Below are 18,246 nucleotides of genomic sequence, written 5' to 3'. Positions count from 1 at the left end.
AGTGGCTCAGTCGGTTGAGCATCCAACTCTTGATTTCGGCTGGGTCCTGATCGCAGGGTTTGTGAGTTTGAGCCCCACATCAGGCTCCACACTAATAGTATGGGGCCTGCCTGGGATTCTCTCCCTCTCTGCCCCTCCTCTGATCATGCCCTCTCTCATTCTCTCCCCAAATAAATAAGCTTGCGGGGGGGGGGGGGGATTACTCTAAAGATATAACTCCATTTAAATGGAGGTGGTGTTGGGTGGGGCACTGAACCTCCAGCATTTTGAGAAATTTCAGACAAAAAAGCTGAAAAGAATGGTATAACCAAATACCCACTGCTTAGTACGGTAGTTAGCATTTTGTCATCTTTGCTTTATATTTCTCTATCTTGTGGAACTTTGAGAGTAATGACATTTACTCCCCATATTCATATTTCTTTCAAATATCAGGACATGCTCTCACATGACTACCCCATTGTCATCACACCTAAGGAAATCAATAATTGCTAATGTCACCCCATATTCAGGTTTCCTTAAGTTATCCCCACAATGCCTTCCCCACCACCAGCTCGGATCTAATTAATTCATTAACTGGATTTCATTATTAGGTTTCTTTAGCCTCTATTCCTTCCACCTCTTTTCTTTTAGGATAATGACTTTTTCAAGAAACCAGGCATCTTCACGAGATGGGTCTTTTTTAGAGATTTCATTTAAGTAATCTCTACATCCAATGTGGGATTTCAGCTTACAACTCCCAAGATCAAGAGCTCTACTGACGGAGCCAGTCAGGTGCCCCTCAAGAGATGGTCTTATGGAATGTCCCACATTGCAGGTTTGTCCAGTTTCCTCCTGTGTCCTTTAAGTTGTTCCCAGCCCTGTGTGGGCACTTGCCTTGCACAAGGGTTTTGCTTTGCCCCTCCGTCCAGTCTTCAATGGTTTACGTGAAATTAATGGGAGCCTCATAGTGCTCTACTGAGAATCAGGTGATCTTAAGCAGTAGCCAGCACCAGGGCCTGTCCCCCGAGCCTACTGGACAGGCTAGAGGGAGTGCCTGCTGCCCAAGGGAACCTGAGTCTTCCAGGCTAGGATGTTTTGCCTCCTTTCAGCCCTCTCTTGCCTCCCCCAGATGGAGAAAGTCTTATGTAGGCACCCAGTCTCACTTTGACTTCGCAAGCCAGCACACATGCACGCCACAGGGTGAGTCGTGGCGGTCTGCAGTTCTCCCCCTGTGCCTGAGGAGGGTGGCAAAACAGTGTCGCCCACCATGTTCCCAGGAGTTCTCAGGAACAGGCAGGCATGTCTGAGAGGCTGTCTTCATAATGAATGTACATCAGGAGAATAAATCTAGACTCGTTTTAAACCAACCTTGGTATAAACTGGTTCTTCCTACAATGATGGACAAGTTCCCCTACTTACTGACTCTTAGGGACCAGGGAGAGACCTCAAACCCTTCCTTCTACCTCTTAGGCGCTAAGCCCAGATTTTAGGGATGGGGTTTTGATAGCTGGTGGGTTCCTTAAAGCCTAGTGGGATTCTGGGTTCCATAAGGTTATCAAAGCATATTGCCTTCCAAAAGTCCTTGCCTCCCCAAATATGGAAGTATAAGGTCATCATGGTTTACAGGGTTTTTGCCTTCTCCATTTGCAAACTGCTTAGTCTTAAAAACAGTCTAATTTTTAGGCTTTGCGCCCAGTGTGGGACTTGAACTCAGAATCCTGAGGTCAAGACCTGTGCTGAGATCAAGAGTTGGACGCTTAAACCGACTGAACCACCCAGGTGCCCCTGAAAACATTTCTTTTGGGAAATGTTGTGGTCCCTCAGTGATGAGTTCCAAGAGGCAGGGCATTGGATTGTAGGCAGACTGAGAGTGAAACATATTCTCTTGCCCTAAATTTGAAGATCGCATTGAAAATAGAGACGAGAGATGTAGGAAATAATGGCTGGGTAGCCGGGTATAAAGGACGAGCAGCTTTTATGGCTGACTCATTTGGGGGCGAGTCGCTTCCCATGCAGTCTCCCTAAATTCTGTCCAGATCCCCAACATCAAACCATCTACTACATCCCACTGCTGGGCAAAAGCAAAAGGAGCAATAATAATTGCTCCCCCAAGTATTCTTTAGCCTGGTGGGGACAGGGCCAAAATAAGCCTGCATAGCAGAAGTAAAAAAAAAACAAAAACAAACAAACAAAACCTAGGCCCATCCCTCACGGCTTCCCCCCAGAATTGACCAGCGACGAGTGGTCAGGCCGCTCTTGCACCATTACTTTGGGGTGCTGAATGGTTCGCTGGGCCCGAGACTCGGGGCGCACGCGGCAGCGGGTTGGGGGGGGTGGGTTCGGCATCTACCTGGGCCTGGCCCCGCCTAAGCGCTGTCCCCAACTGGGCCCCGCTCGGCTCTGCAGCAGGTCCGCGTCTACGGAGCCCCACCCTCCCCGGGATTCCGCCAGGATCCCCCCGGGTTCTGCTTCTTGCAAGCCTCTGCGACACCGAGGCTGGACCCAGAGCTCTGGGCCGCCTCGGCGCCAACCCACGTAGGAGTTCCATCCTCCGGCTTCTCGGGTCGCCTCCCATCCCAGACACCCGGGCCCGCCAGGACTCAGTTCTGCAGGGGCACGCGGGCGAGGCCGCGTGAGTAAGCCGCACAGCCCCGCGCGCTCCCCGCAGGTGCTCGCCCCCACCACGGTCCCGCCGCGGGACTAAGAACGAGCCCGCGCGCACTGTCAAGAACTGGGGTGGGGAGGGGGAGGGCGTCTGACCAGCAGGAATCGCGAAGGTTCCAGGACTAGCCAGATACCCGGATGTGAGCTGGGCGGGACACGGCCCGCCTTCCAATCTCCGGCAGTGGCGAAAGCCAATCACGGGCCGGTCTGTCCCGCTCCTCCAATGGTCGGCCTGTTGCTAGCCCCGCTCCCCGATCTGCCCCCGCAGCTGCCCAGGTCCGATTCGCTCCCGACCCGGCGCCCCTCCCACTCGGTCCTCCCTCTTCCGCCCTCCCCCAGCCCGCCTCCACTCTCCTCGTGCGCGGTCGTCACCCAGAGAGCAGCCGGGCCTGGGCTGTGCGGGGCGTTCTGTGGCAGTGTAGGCGATTGGCCACGTCTCCGGGCCCTGTCCATTGCCGCGGTCGGTGGAGGGAGCGCGTTGGAGGGGACAGGGCCTCAGGCGTCAGCTTTCCCCCTGACCCCGTGCCTGCCCCTCAGTTTGTGAACGGCCGGCACGACCGCAGATGCCCTGTGCGGGTTTGCGGTGCTGTCTTACCTCCGCAGCCGTCATTCGGCGCCGGCCCCAGCGGGCACGTTTCCCGCAGATTGCAGAGGAGGAAGCCGGGCTCGGCACAGCCTGCTCGACCCGCACAGCTGAAGCGGGCTCAGGGCTGGTGGCGACTTGGGTCTGGCACATGCTGGCCCCGTGGCCCTGTAACCTGGCGTCCGGATGCAACGAAGCCCCCCCTGCCTGTCTTTGGCGTTCAAGGCTTCTCCAGCCTCACCTGCCGCCCGCCTCACGTCACAGCCTCGTCCTCCTTCGGCCAGTGCTTGTTACACCCCTGAAAAAGCCCTTTCTTTCCCGACGCCTTTGAAGAGAGACTCCCAACTTGGAACTGCGTGGTGGCCGCCCAGGGCCAGCCCCAGAATCGGACGTTGGAAAGGTTCAGGAGGGCACGCACCCCAATCTCCGCCCCAAACATGTCCCCAGGCAAAGAGCTAATTCAGCCTGAGGGCCCGGGAGGGGAGACGGCTGGGTCAGCTTCAGCGTGGCTGGCTATGGTTCTCGAAGGTGAAATTTCTGTCGCTCAGCCATGTCTGTCGTGTTCCAAACGGGAAGGGCTGTGTCAGTGGCAGAAAGCTTAGGAGGCCAGGCTTTGAATGCCCACCCTACCCCGTCCTAGCTGTGTGGTGTAATCTCTCAAGTCCCTTAGCCTTTCAGGCCGACAGTTTCCCGATCTGTAAAATGGGACTAATACAGTCTACCTCATAAAAATGCCTAGTGTGGCTGGGTGTCCAAGACTTGTATTTGTCCGTGTAGTCGGCTTCACTCTGCAGAGGAAGAAACCAAGACTTTGTAACTTGCCCGAGTTCCCACAGTTAGTATGTGGGCCCAATGAGGGCTTGACCCAGGCAGTTTTGACACAAGAGGCAGAAGTCGTAACCACAATCCTCTGCTGCCTCTCAGTGGCATAGGGTTGCTCTGAGGGTTTCCTAAGCTAAGCGGTGATTGACAGCTAGCAGGTGCCCAGTGCTTGCCAATTGTGATAAGAGAAATGGTGGCGAGTATCTATGGAGCAGGGCAGAGAAGGGGCCTGGAGGCCTTGGCTGCCAGACCCTGCAAAGGCAGAGAAAGGGGTGGCTGGGGGTGAGCTGGGTCCTCCAGACCCGAGCTTCTAGGAGGCTTGAGGGCTCTCAGAGACTGAGGCCCAGAGCAGAGAACAGGGCCAAAGGTACGGAAGGCGCGGAGCTGAGGGTGCCCGTCCCCTGCCCCATTTCTGCTCTGGGCCTGGCAGGACCTAGAACGAGGGCAGAGACTCCTGAGGGTTCTGGGGTAGGCCGTGTTGGCTTTCTGGGAGAGCACCAGGGGGCAGTCCTTGACTGTCCTCTTTGGGCCTGGAGGAGGGGAGGGTGAGGACGCCCAGCCCCAGAAGGTCCGGCAGGGGGCAGTCAGAGCCTGCCTTGCTTGGCACTTGGCTCCGTCCCCCCTCCCAGGTGGGGCCTAGGCTGGGCTTCCTTTCTGGAATTGGCCAGTACCACCAGCCCAAGGCCCCAGCTGGCAGGGCCTGCAGCATGCTTGGTGGGGATTGGTTTCTCCTCCTCCACAACCTCTCTTCTACCCAGGAGGCTCCAGGACCCCTGCTGAAAGATTGGCCTGTGGGGCCACTCCTAGGGTTCAAGGCTTCCAGGCTGCACAGGCCTAGAGAAGGGGGTTTTCAGCAGGCCCACTGAGGGGATTGTAAAAAAGATAGCTTACCCACCAGGGCTCAGAGAGAGATGGGGGTGGAGTTCAGATAGGGAGGGGCTCAGAATGCTTAAGCATGATGAAGTGAGAAAGTACAGCGATGGAGGGTGGGGGTTCAGTGAAAATGGAAGAACTCTGAGAAAGTGGGGGGAGGTTTGGAGAAGGGGTTTGGGGGTGGGGAGGGATGCAGTGAGGGGTGGGTCTGAGTAAGGGGGGTGCAGTGAGAGAGACAGGGAAGGGCAGCAGAAGGTCAGAAGGGTCTGGGAGAGGGTGGGAGAATTCAGAGAGAGAGGGGGCTTAGGGGAGAGGGCTCACTGACCTCTCTGGTCGTTCATTCACCTAAGTAAGTCCTCAATGTCCCTGTCCCATTGCCAGCCTGAATGAACACTCAGACTCAGCCATCCTGGAGGGACTTTCAGAAAACCTCTCAACCTATCTTGTGGAGGGGAAGGATGTGAGAAGGGAAGGGTTAGCCGGACCTGCCCTGGAGTCAGGGCCAAGACTGAAGGAAGGCCTTCCTTCCCCATGCCAGGCCTTGTTGGTCCTGCAGAGAGCTGTCCTTATATCCTTGGGCGCCCCTGGGACTTTGGCCTTCCTACCATTGTTAGGAGACCCTGGGCAGCTGCCAATCTTCACGATTCTCCCTTGATGCCCGTTCTGCATAGGGCTGACAACACTGACAACCCAAGGCAGGAGGGGCCTCAGAGGTCACCCAGACTCTCAAAATGGAAACTGAGCCCAGAGCAGGGTGGGCCCCAGACCATATCTCCAACAGGGACGGAGCTGGCCTCAGCCCAGTGCTTTTTCCTGAACACAACTGCTTATGCCACCTCGATCCATTTTGTTTTTAAGTTTTATTTATTTAATCTCTACACCCAACTCGGGGCTTAAACTCACAGCCCCGAGATCAAGAGTCGCATGTTCCCTGGACTGAGCCAGCCAGGCGCCCCTCAATCCATTCTTTAATCCAAGCCTTCCTAGTAAGTTCTGCCCTGTTTGGCCCAGGGGAAGGGGCGGGGGTAGACTTTCTTCCTCTGAGGCAGCCCCCTGGACCACTGGTGCCACATCTTGATCCAATTACTGCCACCATAGTCCAGACAGGGTGGTTATACCAGGCTGGTAGGTGTGCAAGGCTGGAAGGAAGGGTGGCAGGGGCCATTATGCTACAGAGACTCCTCCCAGGGCTGGTGGGTTTCCCCAGGGTCCCCAGACGTGACCTTTTCTCTCTGGGTGTTGGGAGCCCTGGCTGGGCACTTGACTTTCCTTTGCCCTCAGTCTGCCCCTCGGAAGAGAAGGAGGTGGCTGGCCGGCCAGGGCTCTTCTGCCCTCCATGCTCCTACATGAAACCCTCCAGCGGTTCTGTTACTGATCTGAAGCTGTCCCTTCTTCACCAAGCCTGGGATTCCTGGCATTTTTCACGCTGCCAGCTCTCCCAGCACAAGGAATGGTTGGCAGAACTGTCTCGTGAGAAACCCATGAGAACATGGCTCATCCTTGGGATACAGAGTGAGATGCACGCAGTGAAATCCAAAGTCACCTGGCCAGGTGGAAGAAGGGAGGACCCAGAGCCCTTAGCTAAGAGGGTTGTGCTGGGGATGGAGATATTTCCTGCTCACGTGTGGGTCTCCCCCCGTGCAACCCTGTGCCCCTCAGGACTGGCACACAGGGGCATTGTCTGGTGGACAGACAGTACATATTTTGGGGTGGGGGGCCACTTTCCTGGGAGGGCAGCATGGGAGGGGGAGTGGGGCTTAGCCCCCATTTCACTGGGTCTGAGCTGCCAGACCCAGTGCCAGATTCTGGCTAAGACCAGCCTAGGCTTGCCCTCACCTATGCAGCTTCCTCCCTGCTTTGGTCCTGAGCTGGCAGCTCACTGCTGCTGTGCAAGTCTGGGCCAGAGGCCAAGCCCTGAGCTCCGGAGCTGTCTCAGATCCCCAGGTCCCACCAATTGCATGGGGTGGTGGGGCAGGGTAGGGAGGTGTAGGGGAGTCCAGGGTAAAGTGAGCCGATAGGACCCTGACCAGCCTGAGCCCTGCCCTGTCTTAGGCTCTGCCAGGAGACTTTGGGTGGCTGCCAACAGACCAGGAGGTCCGGGGTCTCTATCAACCATGGGCCAGGCTCTGGTCCTGCCTTCTCCTTTCTCTGCCTGGTTGCCCCTTCCCCATCACACAGGTGCTCTGACCATGCCCTTTGGACCCAGCACTAGGGTCCTCTGCAGCCATTCTTCGGGCTTTTGCTTCCCACCCCAACCTCTCCATGGAGAAGTCTGTGCCTGGCAAACCCTGAGTCGATTTTGTAGCAAGGAAGATGATGCTATCTGGAAACAATTCATTCCCCAGCAGCAGAGGTCTGGGGGTCTGCCTGGACTTACGGAAACTGGGATCCGCAACCTGGGCAGGAAGCCACAAGAGTCAATGGCTCAGAGCCTCAGCGGATCCCTTTCTTCCCTGCCCCCCACATCCCCACACTGCGGTCTGTTACCCCACACCACGGAGCCTACTGCTGCCACATCCTGACATCTGTCCTCCTTTCCCTCTCCCCCTGGCGGGACCCATGCCCACTACACCTCAGCAGCACACTGTCCCCTGCCTTTTGACTGGTTCCTGCCAACCACTCTCCTCTAAGATCTGGACCCTTTTTCCTAAAGCAGGAATGCTTAGGGAATGCCTGGGTGGCTCAGTCTGTTAAGCTTCTGACTCTCGATGTCGGCTCTGATCATGATCTCAGTTTGTGAGATCGAACCCCATGTCCACCTCTGTGCTGACAGCACGGAACCTGCTTGGGATTCTCTCTCTCTCTTCTTCTGCCCCCACCCTGCTCTCTCTCTCTCTCTCTCTCTCAAAATAAATAAAATAAACTTTAAATAAATAAAGCAGGATGCTTAAACCTCTCCACTATGGTCGCTTACACTTAGCGTGGCCTTCAGGGCCCTCTGAGATGGGCCCCACTCACCTCCCTCACTTGCCCTCTTGCTCTCCTTCCTCCAGCCTGACCTTGCCAGTTTGCCAGCCCTGGCCTATGTGATTCCCCCTTGCCTATCCAAGGGTCACTTCCGGAAATCCCTTTTTCCTACTCCACTAAGACCCCACAGGATGTCCTGCCCCCCCACCCCCCACCCCATCTCTAATGGTATAATACTGCTTGTCACTGAGAGGTTTCCTCCATTTGGTCCCTTGAGCAGAGACTCAGACTGACTGGCTGGGTCCTATGCCCAGAGGCAGTGCCAACAGGGATGGCAGATTTCACAACTGGGAGGGAGAGAGAAAAGGAGAGACCCAGGGATTGGCCTGGAACTGAGGATGGCTTGTGCACTCCACAGATCCTAGGGAGGCTGGAGCTGGTGAGAGGTGGCCACAGGGACTTGAGGTCCTCATCAGCCTGGAGCACAGAGCATTGCCTCTTAGGCACCCTTCTGCTGAGCAGAGGGGCCCTATTGCTAGTATTCATTGAATCAAGGCCAATGTCTGGAGTCTGCAGACCTGAAGGACATCAGAGGCTTTTAGAGAGGGCCCAACTGAAAATCAGGGAAAGGCCTGGAGAAGCTTGGAAATGCTCCTGGACCACAACAGGTGTCCCAGTGCCCAGTGCCAGCCTGTCCCGGTGGAAACCCGCAGACATGAGCCAGCCAGTCTACCCAGGGGTGCTGGCCCAGACCCCATATCTGAGTGGTGGTGCTCTGGGCATAGGGCCAGCCCAGCCTCAGACTCCCCTCTTGTCTCTGCCCCATGGTGGCCCAGGCAGGCTACAGTTTTCCTTGTCTTCTGCTTCATTTCCTCTGGAAACTGGGGCCTGTTTCCTTTGCAGGAACTGAATCCCTTCCCGCCCACCTACCCTGTGCCCAGCTGTGTCCCAAGTGATGGCCTGAACCCTCAAGACCTCAAAGCTGCTGCCCTTGGACTCACTCCTGTGGTAGGCACTGACAGTCCCCTGAGCGCTGACCTCTACCTGCCCCAGGCCATGGCCTTGGACACTAGGATCCCTCAGCCCCCTCGAGCAGCCCTGGCCCCTGGGCTCACTGCATCCCCCTTCTGCTGTGGCCCCACCGAGCCTCTTTCGGTTGTACTTCAAGCTTGAAGCGTGGGACACTTCGATATGCCCTCCTCCTCTCCAGCCTTCCTGTCTGAGCTAATCTGCCCTCCCCTGCCTATGGCCACACTGATGTCCCTCCCCACCCCAGGACTAGCCGTGTGGACCCGGGCAAGTCCGTTCACTTCTTTGAGGCTCGAGGCGCCCAGGTGGAAGGCAGGACCAGCCACACCTCTTGACGCGAGGATTACCTTGTCAAAGCTTGGCACCAGCTTTCCCACACTTCCAGTTCGCTGGCAGCCTTGCTCCCACTCTGACAAGACGTGAGGAGGCAGCCACACCCCTGGAGGCCAGGGCCATCCTGCTGCCAGCCAGAAGGGAGCTGGCGAGCAGAGTGAGGGCGAGCCCTGGACGGGCTGATTCAGTTGGGACCACAGGAATGTGGACACGTCCAGGAGACACCTGAGATGCGGCATGTGTGTTGTCAGGGAGGAGGATGGCAGATTGAGGAGATAGGAGCTCAAGAAATGAATAGTGGTAGGGCTGGGTAGATGGGGCAGTGCCCTGGACAACAGGCCCAGACCTGTGCTGCCAGCCGGGCCGGCACAATCCTCGTTCCATGTGTTTATTTATTTCCCTTGTTGGCTGCCCTCCAGGTCCAGCGAGGCCTTCGAAGCCAGGGACCTGCTTTGGCCTCCTGCCTGCTCCAGATTGTGGTATCCCAACGGGGAGCCCCGCACCAAGCAGTGGCAATTAAGGAGCCGCGCAGTGTTGAGGGTAACGCACTCGTGTGTATGTGTGCACGTGGCCGCTCTCACAGACCCCGGGCAAGTCGGGCTGTGGGCTTAGAATGTCACGGTGTCTTGCCGCAGCTTCAGGCTCCGTGACCTTGTAGGTGGAGATGGTGTGGGATCTCTCAAGTTCTCAGAGACTTCACCCTGGGCTCCCAAACCCCCATCTGCTCTGTTCCTCTCCCAGATCCCTCCGAACCCTTCTTGGGCCAGGTGAGATGAGAGGGTGGTGGGTAGGACGAGGGCCAGGGAGAGGACCCAGGTAGGTGTGACTCTTCCTACCTGGGCTCGTCAAGGCAGGCCCTTCCTGGAGTGCACGTCTTCCCTGTCAGGGTCTTTGCCTCTTTTCCATCAAAGCCTGGGCCGCACTGCCCTCACCCTCTGCGGAGCACCCTTGACCCGAGAGCCCAGGCCTGCTTCCTGCATGCGTGGACACTGGGGGATGGAAACTTCGACAAGGTCAACCTCCTCTCAGAAAGTCACCTGGAGTGCTACACCTCCCATACCTTCTACAGGGTCCTGCCCCTCCCGGGGAGAATAGTGAAGTCTCACTGAAGTCAGCAAGGGACTCCAAGCTCCCAAGAAGCTCCCCTCCCCTGGCCCTGCTCTGTCCCTCTGCACCTGACTGCAGCCTCTGAGTCCCTGACTGCCCAAGCCTGGACCTGGTTTCCCCCATCACAGCTAGTTACAATCATTTCTTCTCTCTTTGTGGACTCAGGGCCTAGCATGGGGCTCAGCACACAGGAGACCCTGGGCAAAAGTGATCAGTGTGTCAGCCAGCAAATGGCACAGAACCCCAGGCCATTAGAGAGGGCCCAACTGAAAATCAGGGAAAGGCCTGGAGAAGCTTGGGTCTGAGGCAGAGGCAGAGGCAGAGGCTGGCAGTTGCTTCAAACTTTATTTGAGAAAAACAGAAGGTTAACGTATCAAAAGAGCATACAGGTTGGTGGGTGGGGATGGTCAGTGATGGCTACTGAGGCAAGGGGCAGTAGACAGCAGGGCTAAGGTCTTTACTTGGCTGCAGGCTGCTCCGACTTCCCAGCTTCTGGGCCCCCAAGCTGGGCACGTGCCTCGAAGGTGACAGGAATAGTGATTTCTGCCGACTGTGTGGCTGGCTTGGGCATGGGGGCCTCCACGGTGAGCGTGCCCTCAGGGGACAGGGAGGAGGAGACCAGAGTGGGGTCCACACCAGGGGGCAGCCTAGACAGAGGAGGAAGACAAGAGTTACACCCCCATGCCTCACTGCCCCCTCCGCCCCGCACCCCTCTTCCCGCCCCCCTCAATCTGGGGCCAAGACTCACGTGTATTTGCGAGTGAAGCACCGGGAGATGTAGCCGTGCTCATCCTGACGCTCTTCGTGCTTGCCTAGGGGGGAAGGGGTGGGGGGGGGAGAAGGAGGTCAGAAGCTGCAGGGAGGGGCCCGCCCAAATCCACACATGCCCCAGTGAGTGGCCAGACTAAGCCCGAGGCCCCTCAGAAGCTTCTGGAAAGTTGGGTTCAAAGTAGGGTGGGGCAGGGCGCCGCGCCAAGGAAGCGCACACGCCCCCTCTGCGGACCCGGGCTTAGGGCAAGCAGCAGGGCCAGCGCCAGTCCCCTCTGCCCGGGCCTGCGGATGGCCCCGAGGAGATCTGGTCATTTGGGGGCGGGGCTGGAGGTCTCCTCCGGAAGGAGCCATTTCTTCCCTCAAATAGAGCACTTTTCGGGCCAGAAGGGCCCTGAGGAAGCACACGCAGTCCCCTTTCCAGAGCCGGAGCCAGAGCCTGGGGGCAGGGTGAGTCCCAAGTCTTCCGGGTCCCTTGGAGTTTCCCTGCCCAGTTCCCCCGCGCCCACGGCTCAACCTCCCACCCCGCCCGCTTGGTCCCCGCAGGGCCGGGGGCTCACCGGTGATCTCCACCACGCCGTCCTTGGTCTTGACCGTCAGCTCCTCGGGGGCGAAGTGGTTGACGTCCAGGGACACGCGCCAGCGGTCGGCCGTCTGCCGGATCTCCGAGACGCCGCTGCTGAGCTGCCGGCTGAGCGCGCGGCTGTAAGCGGGCGCGGCCACCGCGGCGGGGCCCTCGACCGCGGGCAGCGGGCGCACGTAGCCCGGCCAGCCGCTGTGGCCGAACCACTGCGCCCACTCCTCGGGCAGCCGGGGCAGCCCGAAGGCCTGGTCGAAGAGGCGGCTGTGGGCCGGGTACCAGTCGCGGAAAGGGTCCCAGCTGGGGCTCCGCAGGAGCGAGAAGGGCACTCGGCGCTCGGTCATGTTGGCTCTGCTCCGCGCGTCTGGCTGAGGCTTGGAGAGAGAAGTGCGAAGCGGCGGCCCCGCAGCGCTTTTATGCGTCTCCAGCCGGGTATTTTTAGCAGGCGGTGTTTCAGGTCTCTATTAAAGGCAATGACGGGCTGGGGGCAGCCCCTCCCCCTGCATTCCTCCCCTGCACTAGGGGCGGGGGCGGGCCGAGGAAGGCCCTGCCCACATCTGGAACCTTCTCTTGTTTGAGAAAACAAATGACTGGAGCACCGGTGCTGGTGCAGTGCCCGCTGCCGGACACTCGCAGGCCTGGACGGTAAAGCGCTGGGTGGCGCGGCTGGTGGTCAGTCCTATCCCTTTGCCCTGGAGGACAAAGCCCAGAGAGGCTGGGCTACTTGTCCCAGGCCACGGGTATCTGGAAGTGGCAGAGCCGGGATTTGAACCACAAGGTGTCTATGAAATAATGTCTTTAAAAGCAGCGTGGTGTCGTCGATGAGAGTGTGGGCTCTGGAGCCAGGCTGTCTGACTTCACATCCTGGTTCTGCCACTAACTGGGTGGATGTGCCGAAGTCAGACTCTGTGCCTCAGTTTCCCTATCTGGAAAATGGAGATGGTGATGATGATGATGATGATGATGATGATAAAAATGCTTACATCATTGGGTTGATGTGAGAATTCAGCAACTTAAAGCAAGTAGAGATTTTAGGCCAGGGCCAGGGCCTGGTACCTGCTCATTGTTCATTGTTGTTATTTTATCTATCTGCAGTTAAAGGGGGGAAGAGGAAGGAGAGTGTGTTATGTATCTCTGTTGCAGAGGCAGTGACCCAGGTCGGAAACCCACTGCTGACAGGGGGTCAGGAGGAAAGTTGTTGCAAATCCCCCCATATATCTTATTTTTCCTCGAGGAGCCCTGGACCGGGAACTTGAAAGGCAGTAACTTTGAATTTAGCCTGGGCTTTGCTGTTGACTTACTGTGATTTGGGGCAAGTCCCCTCCTTTCTCCAGACCTCAGTTTCCTTTTTGTAGATTCTTATCTCAAAGTCCCTTTTGTTTATGATTCCCATAGGACCAAGGGAGGGAGAGCGCTAGGCAGTACATTTCTCTCAAACTTGCTTGGAGCCTGAGGCCTGCACTTGGGCCCCTACCTCCTGTCTGACCACCTGTGAGATCCAGGCCCCCACCTCCCACCTCTGGGAGAGGGTGCTGCACCTAGGCTCCTGCCATAATCCTGACATTCCCTATCTCCTGCTTTCATAGGCATGACCCCCCCTCCATTCTTTCTCCTGATTTATACCCTATTATCCCTCCTTTTAATTTTTTTAATGTTTATTTCTTTTGAGAGAGGGAGAGAGAATAAGCAGGGGAGGGGCAGAGAGAGAATCCCAAGCAGGCTCCATGCTGTCAGTGCAGAGCCCGACTCGGGGCTCAAACCCACAAACCATGAGACCATGACCTGAGCTGAGATCAAGAGTCAGATGCTTAACTGACTCAGCCACCCAGGTGCCCCATCCCTCCTTTTTAGATGAGGAAACTGGAGTTCAAAGAGATATAGTGACTGGCGTACTGTCTGCTGTGAGACGCTAGCACAGTGAGCCTCTTGCCTCTCTAGTGCCCTAGCTCTTACCCTTGTGAGGCTCCCACCTTGGAATCCTCCACTTCTGCTCTTTAGGAGGCCCACTCTGCTTAATGCCCCTTTCCCAGGGCTGCGCTGAGGCTGAACCCCGACTAGTTTTACAGGGAGCCCTGTAGATGCCTGAGAAACTAGAAGCCAGACTCCAGCCACTCGCTTTGATGAGCTCAGGGTAGCAACAAATCTCATGCCTTCTCTGTGTCTGTTTCCTCTTCAGGAGAGAGCTCCTGGATGCCTTCCTTCCTTTCTTTTTCTTTTCTTTTCTTTCTTTCTTTCTTTCTTTCTTTCTTTCTTTCTTTTCTTTCTTTCTTTCTTTTTCCCTTCCCTTCCTTCCTTCCTTCCTTCCTTCCTTTCCTTCTTTCTTTTCTTTCTTTCTTCCTTTCCCTCTTTCTTTTTTCCTTTCTTTCTTTCTTTCTTTCTTGTCCATCTCCTCCCATCTAGGAAGAGCAGGAGCCGGGGCATGAGTCTGAGGTTGTTCTGGTCACCTCTGAGCTCCTGGGACTTTTGTGGGCCAAGGGTGCAAAGCAGATGGAACCCCTGTTTCTGTTCCACCTCCCTTGCTGGGTCGTGTCATGGGCCCAGTGGGTCTCCTTTTGGGAGCTACTGGCTGCCCCCACCCCCGCCCCCCCGGGCCCACAAGGGTTTCAGCTTTAGCGAGCCCCAGGCCTTCACTCCCTGGCACTCCCAGGCCCACCCATCCCCAGCTCTGTAAAGTGGAGGTGAGGTCAGGAGCCAGGGAGGGCCCTTGTCCGCCCCTGCTTGCCCACCTTGGCCCAGACTGGAGCCCAGGAGCCCCACCCTACAGGGAGCTGTCAGATGTGGTCATGGATGCTTTCAAGTGTGGTCCTGCCCGGCCCAGCCACGTTCTGGGTGGGGGCTGCTGGGCTGCCTCCCTGCCAACACTTTGTAGACAGAAGCTCCCTTCGTAGCTCCCTGCATCTTGCCCGAAGCCAGGGTGGGGAGGGTCCATTCCTGTTGCCCCAGCCAGGGAAGTTGTGTAAGCCAGGGCCCAACAGTTCCTAGCACCCTGCCCATGGTGGGTGGGGGGGGCAGGACTGAGAGTTCATATCAATCTTCAGCGGGTCAGTTCTTGAGGGACCCTGCCAATCACAAGGGAAGGGACGTGGGTGGCTCTGGGTGGTGGTAAGGGGGTGGGGTGGGGGACAAACTGGGTTTTGGGGTCAGACAAGGCTGGGCTTGAATCTGGGTGCTGCTGTTCACTGGCCTGGTGACCTCTCTGAGCCCGCTGACCCCATCTGCAAAACGTCGGCAATAATAAGGCACCCGTGTTGCCGGGCGGTGGTGAATCTCAAATGTAGTAGTGTATGGGAAGTGCCTGGCGCTCAGTAAGTGCTCATTGTTATTAAGGAAAGAGGTCCTTTCATTTTGGATACTGAGATCTAGGCTAATGTGAATTACCCAGTTGTATGCATTCTAGAGCAGGTCCAAGTATCTTATCAAAGTCTCGTTTCTGAGATGAGAAAATGGAGTTAGAATTGCCCCAAGGTCACAAAGCTGGTAAGGGGGCGGGAGGGGGTGGTGGGGGAGTGGATTGGAACTCAAGCCTCCCGACTGAGGGGAGAGACTTTCCGAGCTGTCCAGGGAGGGCTGTGAGCTTGTGGGTGCAGGGGGAGGTGTGCAGCCAAGGGGGAGGGAAGGTCGGGCCAGCCTCTCTGGAGTCTCTTGCCGCCCTGACCAGGCCCCCTTTCGGGAGGTCACACCGTTATTCCCTGGGCACAGGGCAAGGGAAGCAAAGGCTGAATGTCAGCCCCTACTTGTCTACCTGCCCAAATATTCTTTGACAATCTTCTACTGTATCATTCTGGGCACTGAGCTGCCAGGGCTAGGCTTTCTGGGATTAAGAGGACAACTCCACCCCCAGAGATTTCCCAGTAGCCAAAAGGGGAGTCGGGGGGGAGGTTGGCACTGCAGGGTCTGGGGTTCCTTGATCAGAGGGGCCCCTCCCCTCATCCTTAGCCCCGAAGTCTGCGGTACTCTGCAGCAACCCAAGGCCAGCCTCCGAGCCTCCTTGCCTGGCACTGAGCCCAAGGCCTTGGCCACACTAGCCACACCTTTGACAGGCCTTTGCCAACTGTGGCTGAGCCAGCCCCTCCCTCCCTGGCTCAGCCTTAGAGAAAGCTCGAGAGTCTTCAGGCAGCTGCCCGAGCTCCCTGGAGAGGCCTGACAGCTGATGGGTTGTACCAGTCGCTGGGCTTACTGGGAATTAAAAATATGGGCAACAGTAATTAGAGCACATGGGGGTGGGGGGCACTGGATCTTTCTGGAAGCATCTAGATACTGCCCCCTGGGAGTATCTCTCCAACCTGCCCACCCCCTAGGCTTCTGGCTAACCTTGGGTGTCACCTCACCCCACCACCACTGAAAGGGGGCCAAGGAGGAGCCATGTGGGGAGGGCTGGGGATCCATCCCCTGGCCCCTCCCGCCCTGCTGTCTAGCAGAAGGAATCTGTCTAGTCTGGGAGTCTGGGGACCTGCAGTGTCTCTGGCTCTGTGACCTTGGCCAGCAGCCGGCTCCCGTGACTCATTTTCTTCATCTGTACAATGAGACCATTGGACTGGATGTTCTCGAAGGCTCCTTCCAGCGTGGTGAATCAACAGTTTCTCCTCCACTCGCCCTCACTCCCCCAGCCCCTCCGCACTGCCCGCTGTGCCATCTAATACCGCTGGAAGGGCTGTGTGTGTGTGGTGAGTGGAGGGAGGCAGAGAGGGAGGACCTGGCATCCCCTGTGGTGTCTGTGGAGGTGGGAGGCCCTACAGCCGGAGCACCTTCATGTCTTGGGTGTCCTTGAGTGGAGGAGAGGGGCCTGGTGAAGGAAGGGCAGGCCCTCAGCCGAGAGGCCGGTGCGAGTCCAAGGGGCTTTCAAGAGCATCTCAGAGAGGCAGGGGATGGGAGACACTATCTGGGACACCCAAACTGGGCGTGTACTCTTGTGACTTGCTACCCTGGGTCTGGGACTGCGGGAAACCAATTAAGAAGAGAAAACACCACCAGAACACAACACAGGAAGCCCTGCCCAGCCTGACTCCCAGCTACCGTATTGGGAGCACAAGGTTAGAGGGGTCCCCGAGGCCCCCATCTGCAGAGAGACCAGGAGAGGACCTACGACACCCCAAAGGCCCGCGTCCTGGGGAGGTTCCCCCCGCCCCATCCCCTCCACCCCTTGCTACCAGGTGCAGAATTGGAGTTTTCTATTTTCCTGCTTGCCTTCCTGGAGGTATTTTTTTTCTCTTTTCCCAAGCTGTAGAGCAGAGTTTAGGCTGAACCCTCAGTCTGTGGGTGGGCAGGGGCTTTGTCCTCTCCCCCTCCTTCCCCGGGGATTGGACGCTGTTTCCCCAAGTAGCCGGGGTGGGTGCTGAGGACAGAAGCTTGGGGTTTCCAGTCTGACCTAGACCATCCCCCAGGGCTCCCTCTCCATTTAGGCCAGTTTTGTGTCACTACTGGCCAGCCACCAACAGGCAATTTTCCTTTTCTCTCTGTCGCCCTCTAGTGTCTATCTGCCACCACTGCACCTTGCCTTTGGTTCATGCCCTCCCCCAAGGTTTCTGGAACCGCTGGCTCCCTGGCTCCCTGATTCACTTGTTTACTCAGTTGACAGACATCTCAAAGGTGCTTATTTGGGAGATGCAGAGGCCAAGAAGGCATGGCCTGGCTCCAGAAACTCATAGATTTAGGGAAAGATAGGCATGCCAACAGATAAGCTGAACAAGAGCTTAGGGACCTAAAGGCAGGTACAGACCCCAAAGAGCTGGAGGGACCCAGAGGTGAGAGTGGGCATTGCAGCTGGAGATCGGGAAGGCTCCTCGGAGTAGGAGGCAGCTGAGCTAGGTCCTGAACCAGGAGCTCACCTGAACGTTTGGAGGTGGAGAGGGCATGCATGGAGGGCCCGAGGAGGTGGGTCAGCTGGATGGGGTGTATTGGAGTCAAGGACAATGATGGGAGGGGAAGCTAGGTGGGGTGTGGGGCTTGAGGGAGGTGGGGGTGTTCAAAGCCCACGGGGTCTCCAGGCTGAAAGGAAAGTCTTCTTGGGCCCCCGTTTTCCTCCCCACTGAGCTGCACGCTCCGCTCCAGCACTCAGGCAGGGAGATGGACATCCTGGGTTCTGGTTCCTTCCCGCCAGATCTCCTCTCTGGGGTGGAGTCCGCGACCCTCTCCTTTCTTGGAGGGAAGGACCCCAGGACCTTATGCCCTCCCCACACTCCCCAGGTGCCCAAATCCACAGAGACCTAGTCTCACCACCTGCCATCCGGGCACCGAGTGTTTATTAGAGTCCAATTTTTATCCGCACCGCGGAGAAAGAGGGAGGGGAAAATAGAGAGAGGGGGAACCCGGACCAGACCCCAGACCCCTCCCCCCTGTGGGAGCCCAGGGCAGATGCCCTGTTGGGCCAAGGAAGACTTTGTGAGATCCCTGAGGGCCCCAGGAGGAGTGGGCTGGGAGCAGCAGAAGAGGGCTGGGGGTGGGGGGGGTGCCACTCGAGGTCCCAGGCCGAGGCCCTGCATCTAGATCTTACCCTTTGCTGTAGCACCCCTCTCTGGGTAGCCTCCACTGACTACCTCCCCACCAAATCCCGAGAAGGAAGCGCTCCCTCGGGCAGGCCCCGAAGTGCCTGTTATCCTATACC

General features: G+C 57.3%; 1 protein-coding gene across 1 annotated transcript; it reads right to left on the bottom strand.

Annotated features, from left to right (window-relative positions):
• Positions 1-10,623: 10,623 nt before the first annotated feature.
• Positions 10,624-12,104, bottom strand: HSPB1 (heat shock protein family B (small) member 1). Its single transcript, XM_030301470.1, has 3 exons — positions 11,626-12,104; positions 11,046-11,109; positions 10,624-10,944 (listed from the first exon to the last, which is right to left on the bottom strand). Exons 1-3 carry the CDS (start codon positions 11,987-11,989, stop codon positions 10,755-10,757), a joined length of 618 nt encoding a protein of 205 aa, XP_030157330.1. The 5' UTR covers positions 11,990-12,104; the 3' UTR covers positions 10,624-10,754.
• Between the last annotated feature and the right edge of the window lie 6,142 nt (positions 12,105-18,246).

The sequence above is a fragment of the Lynx canadensis genome, chromosome E3 (assembly GCF_007474595.2).
Source record: "Lynx canadensis isolate LIC74 chromosome E3, mLynCan4.pri.v2, whole genome shotgun sequence".
NCBI lineage: Eukaryota > Metazoa > Chordata > Mammalia > Carnivora > Felidae > Lynx > Lynx canadensis.
This window is presented reverse-complemented; position numbering and strand designations above follow the sequence as displayed.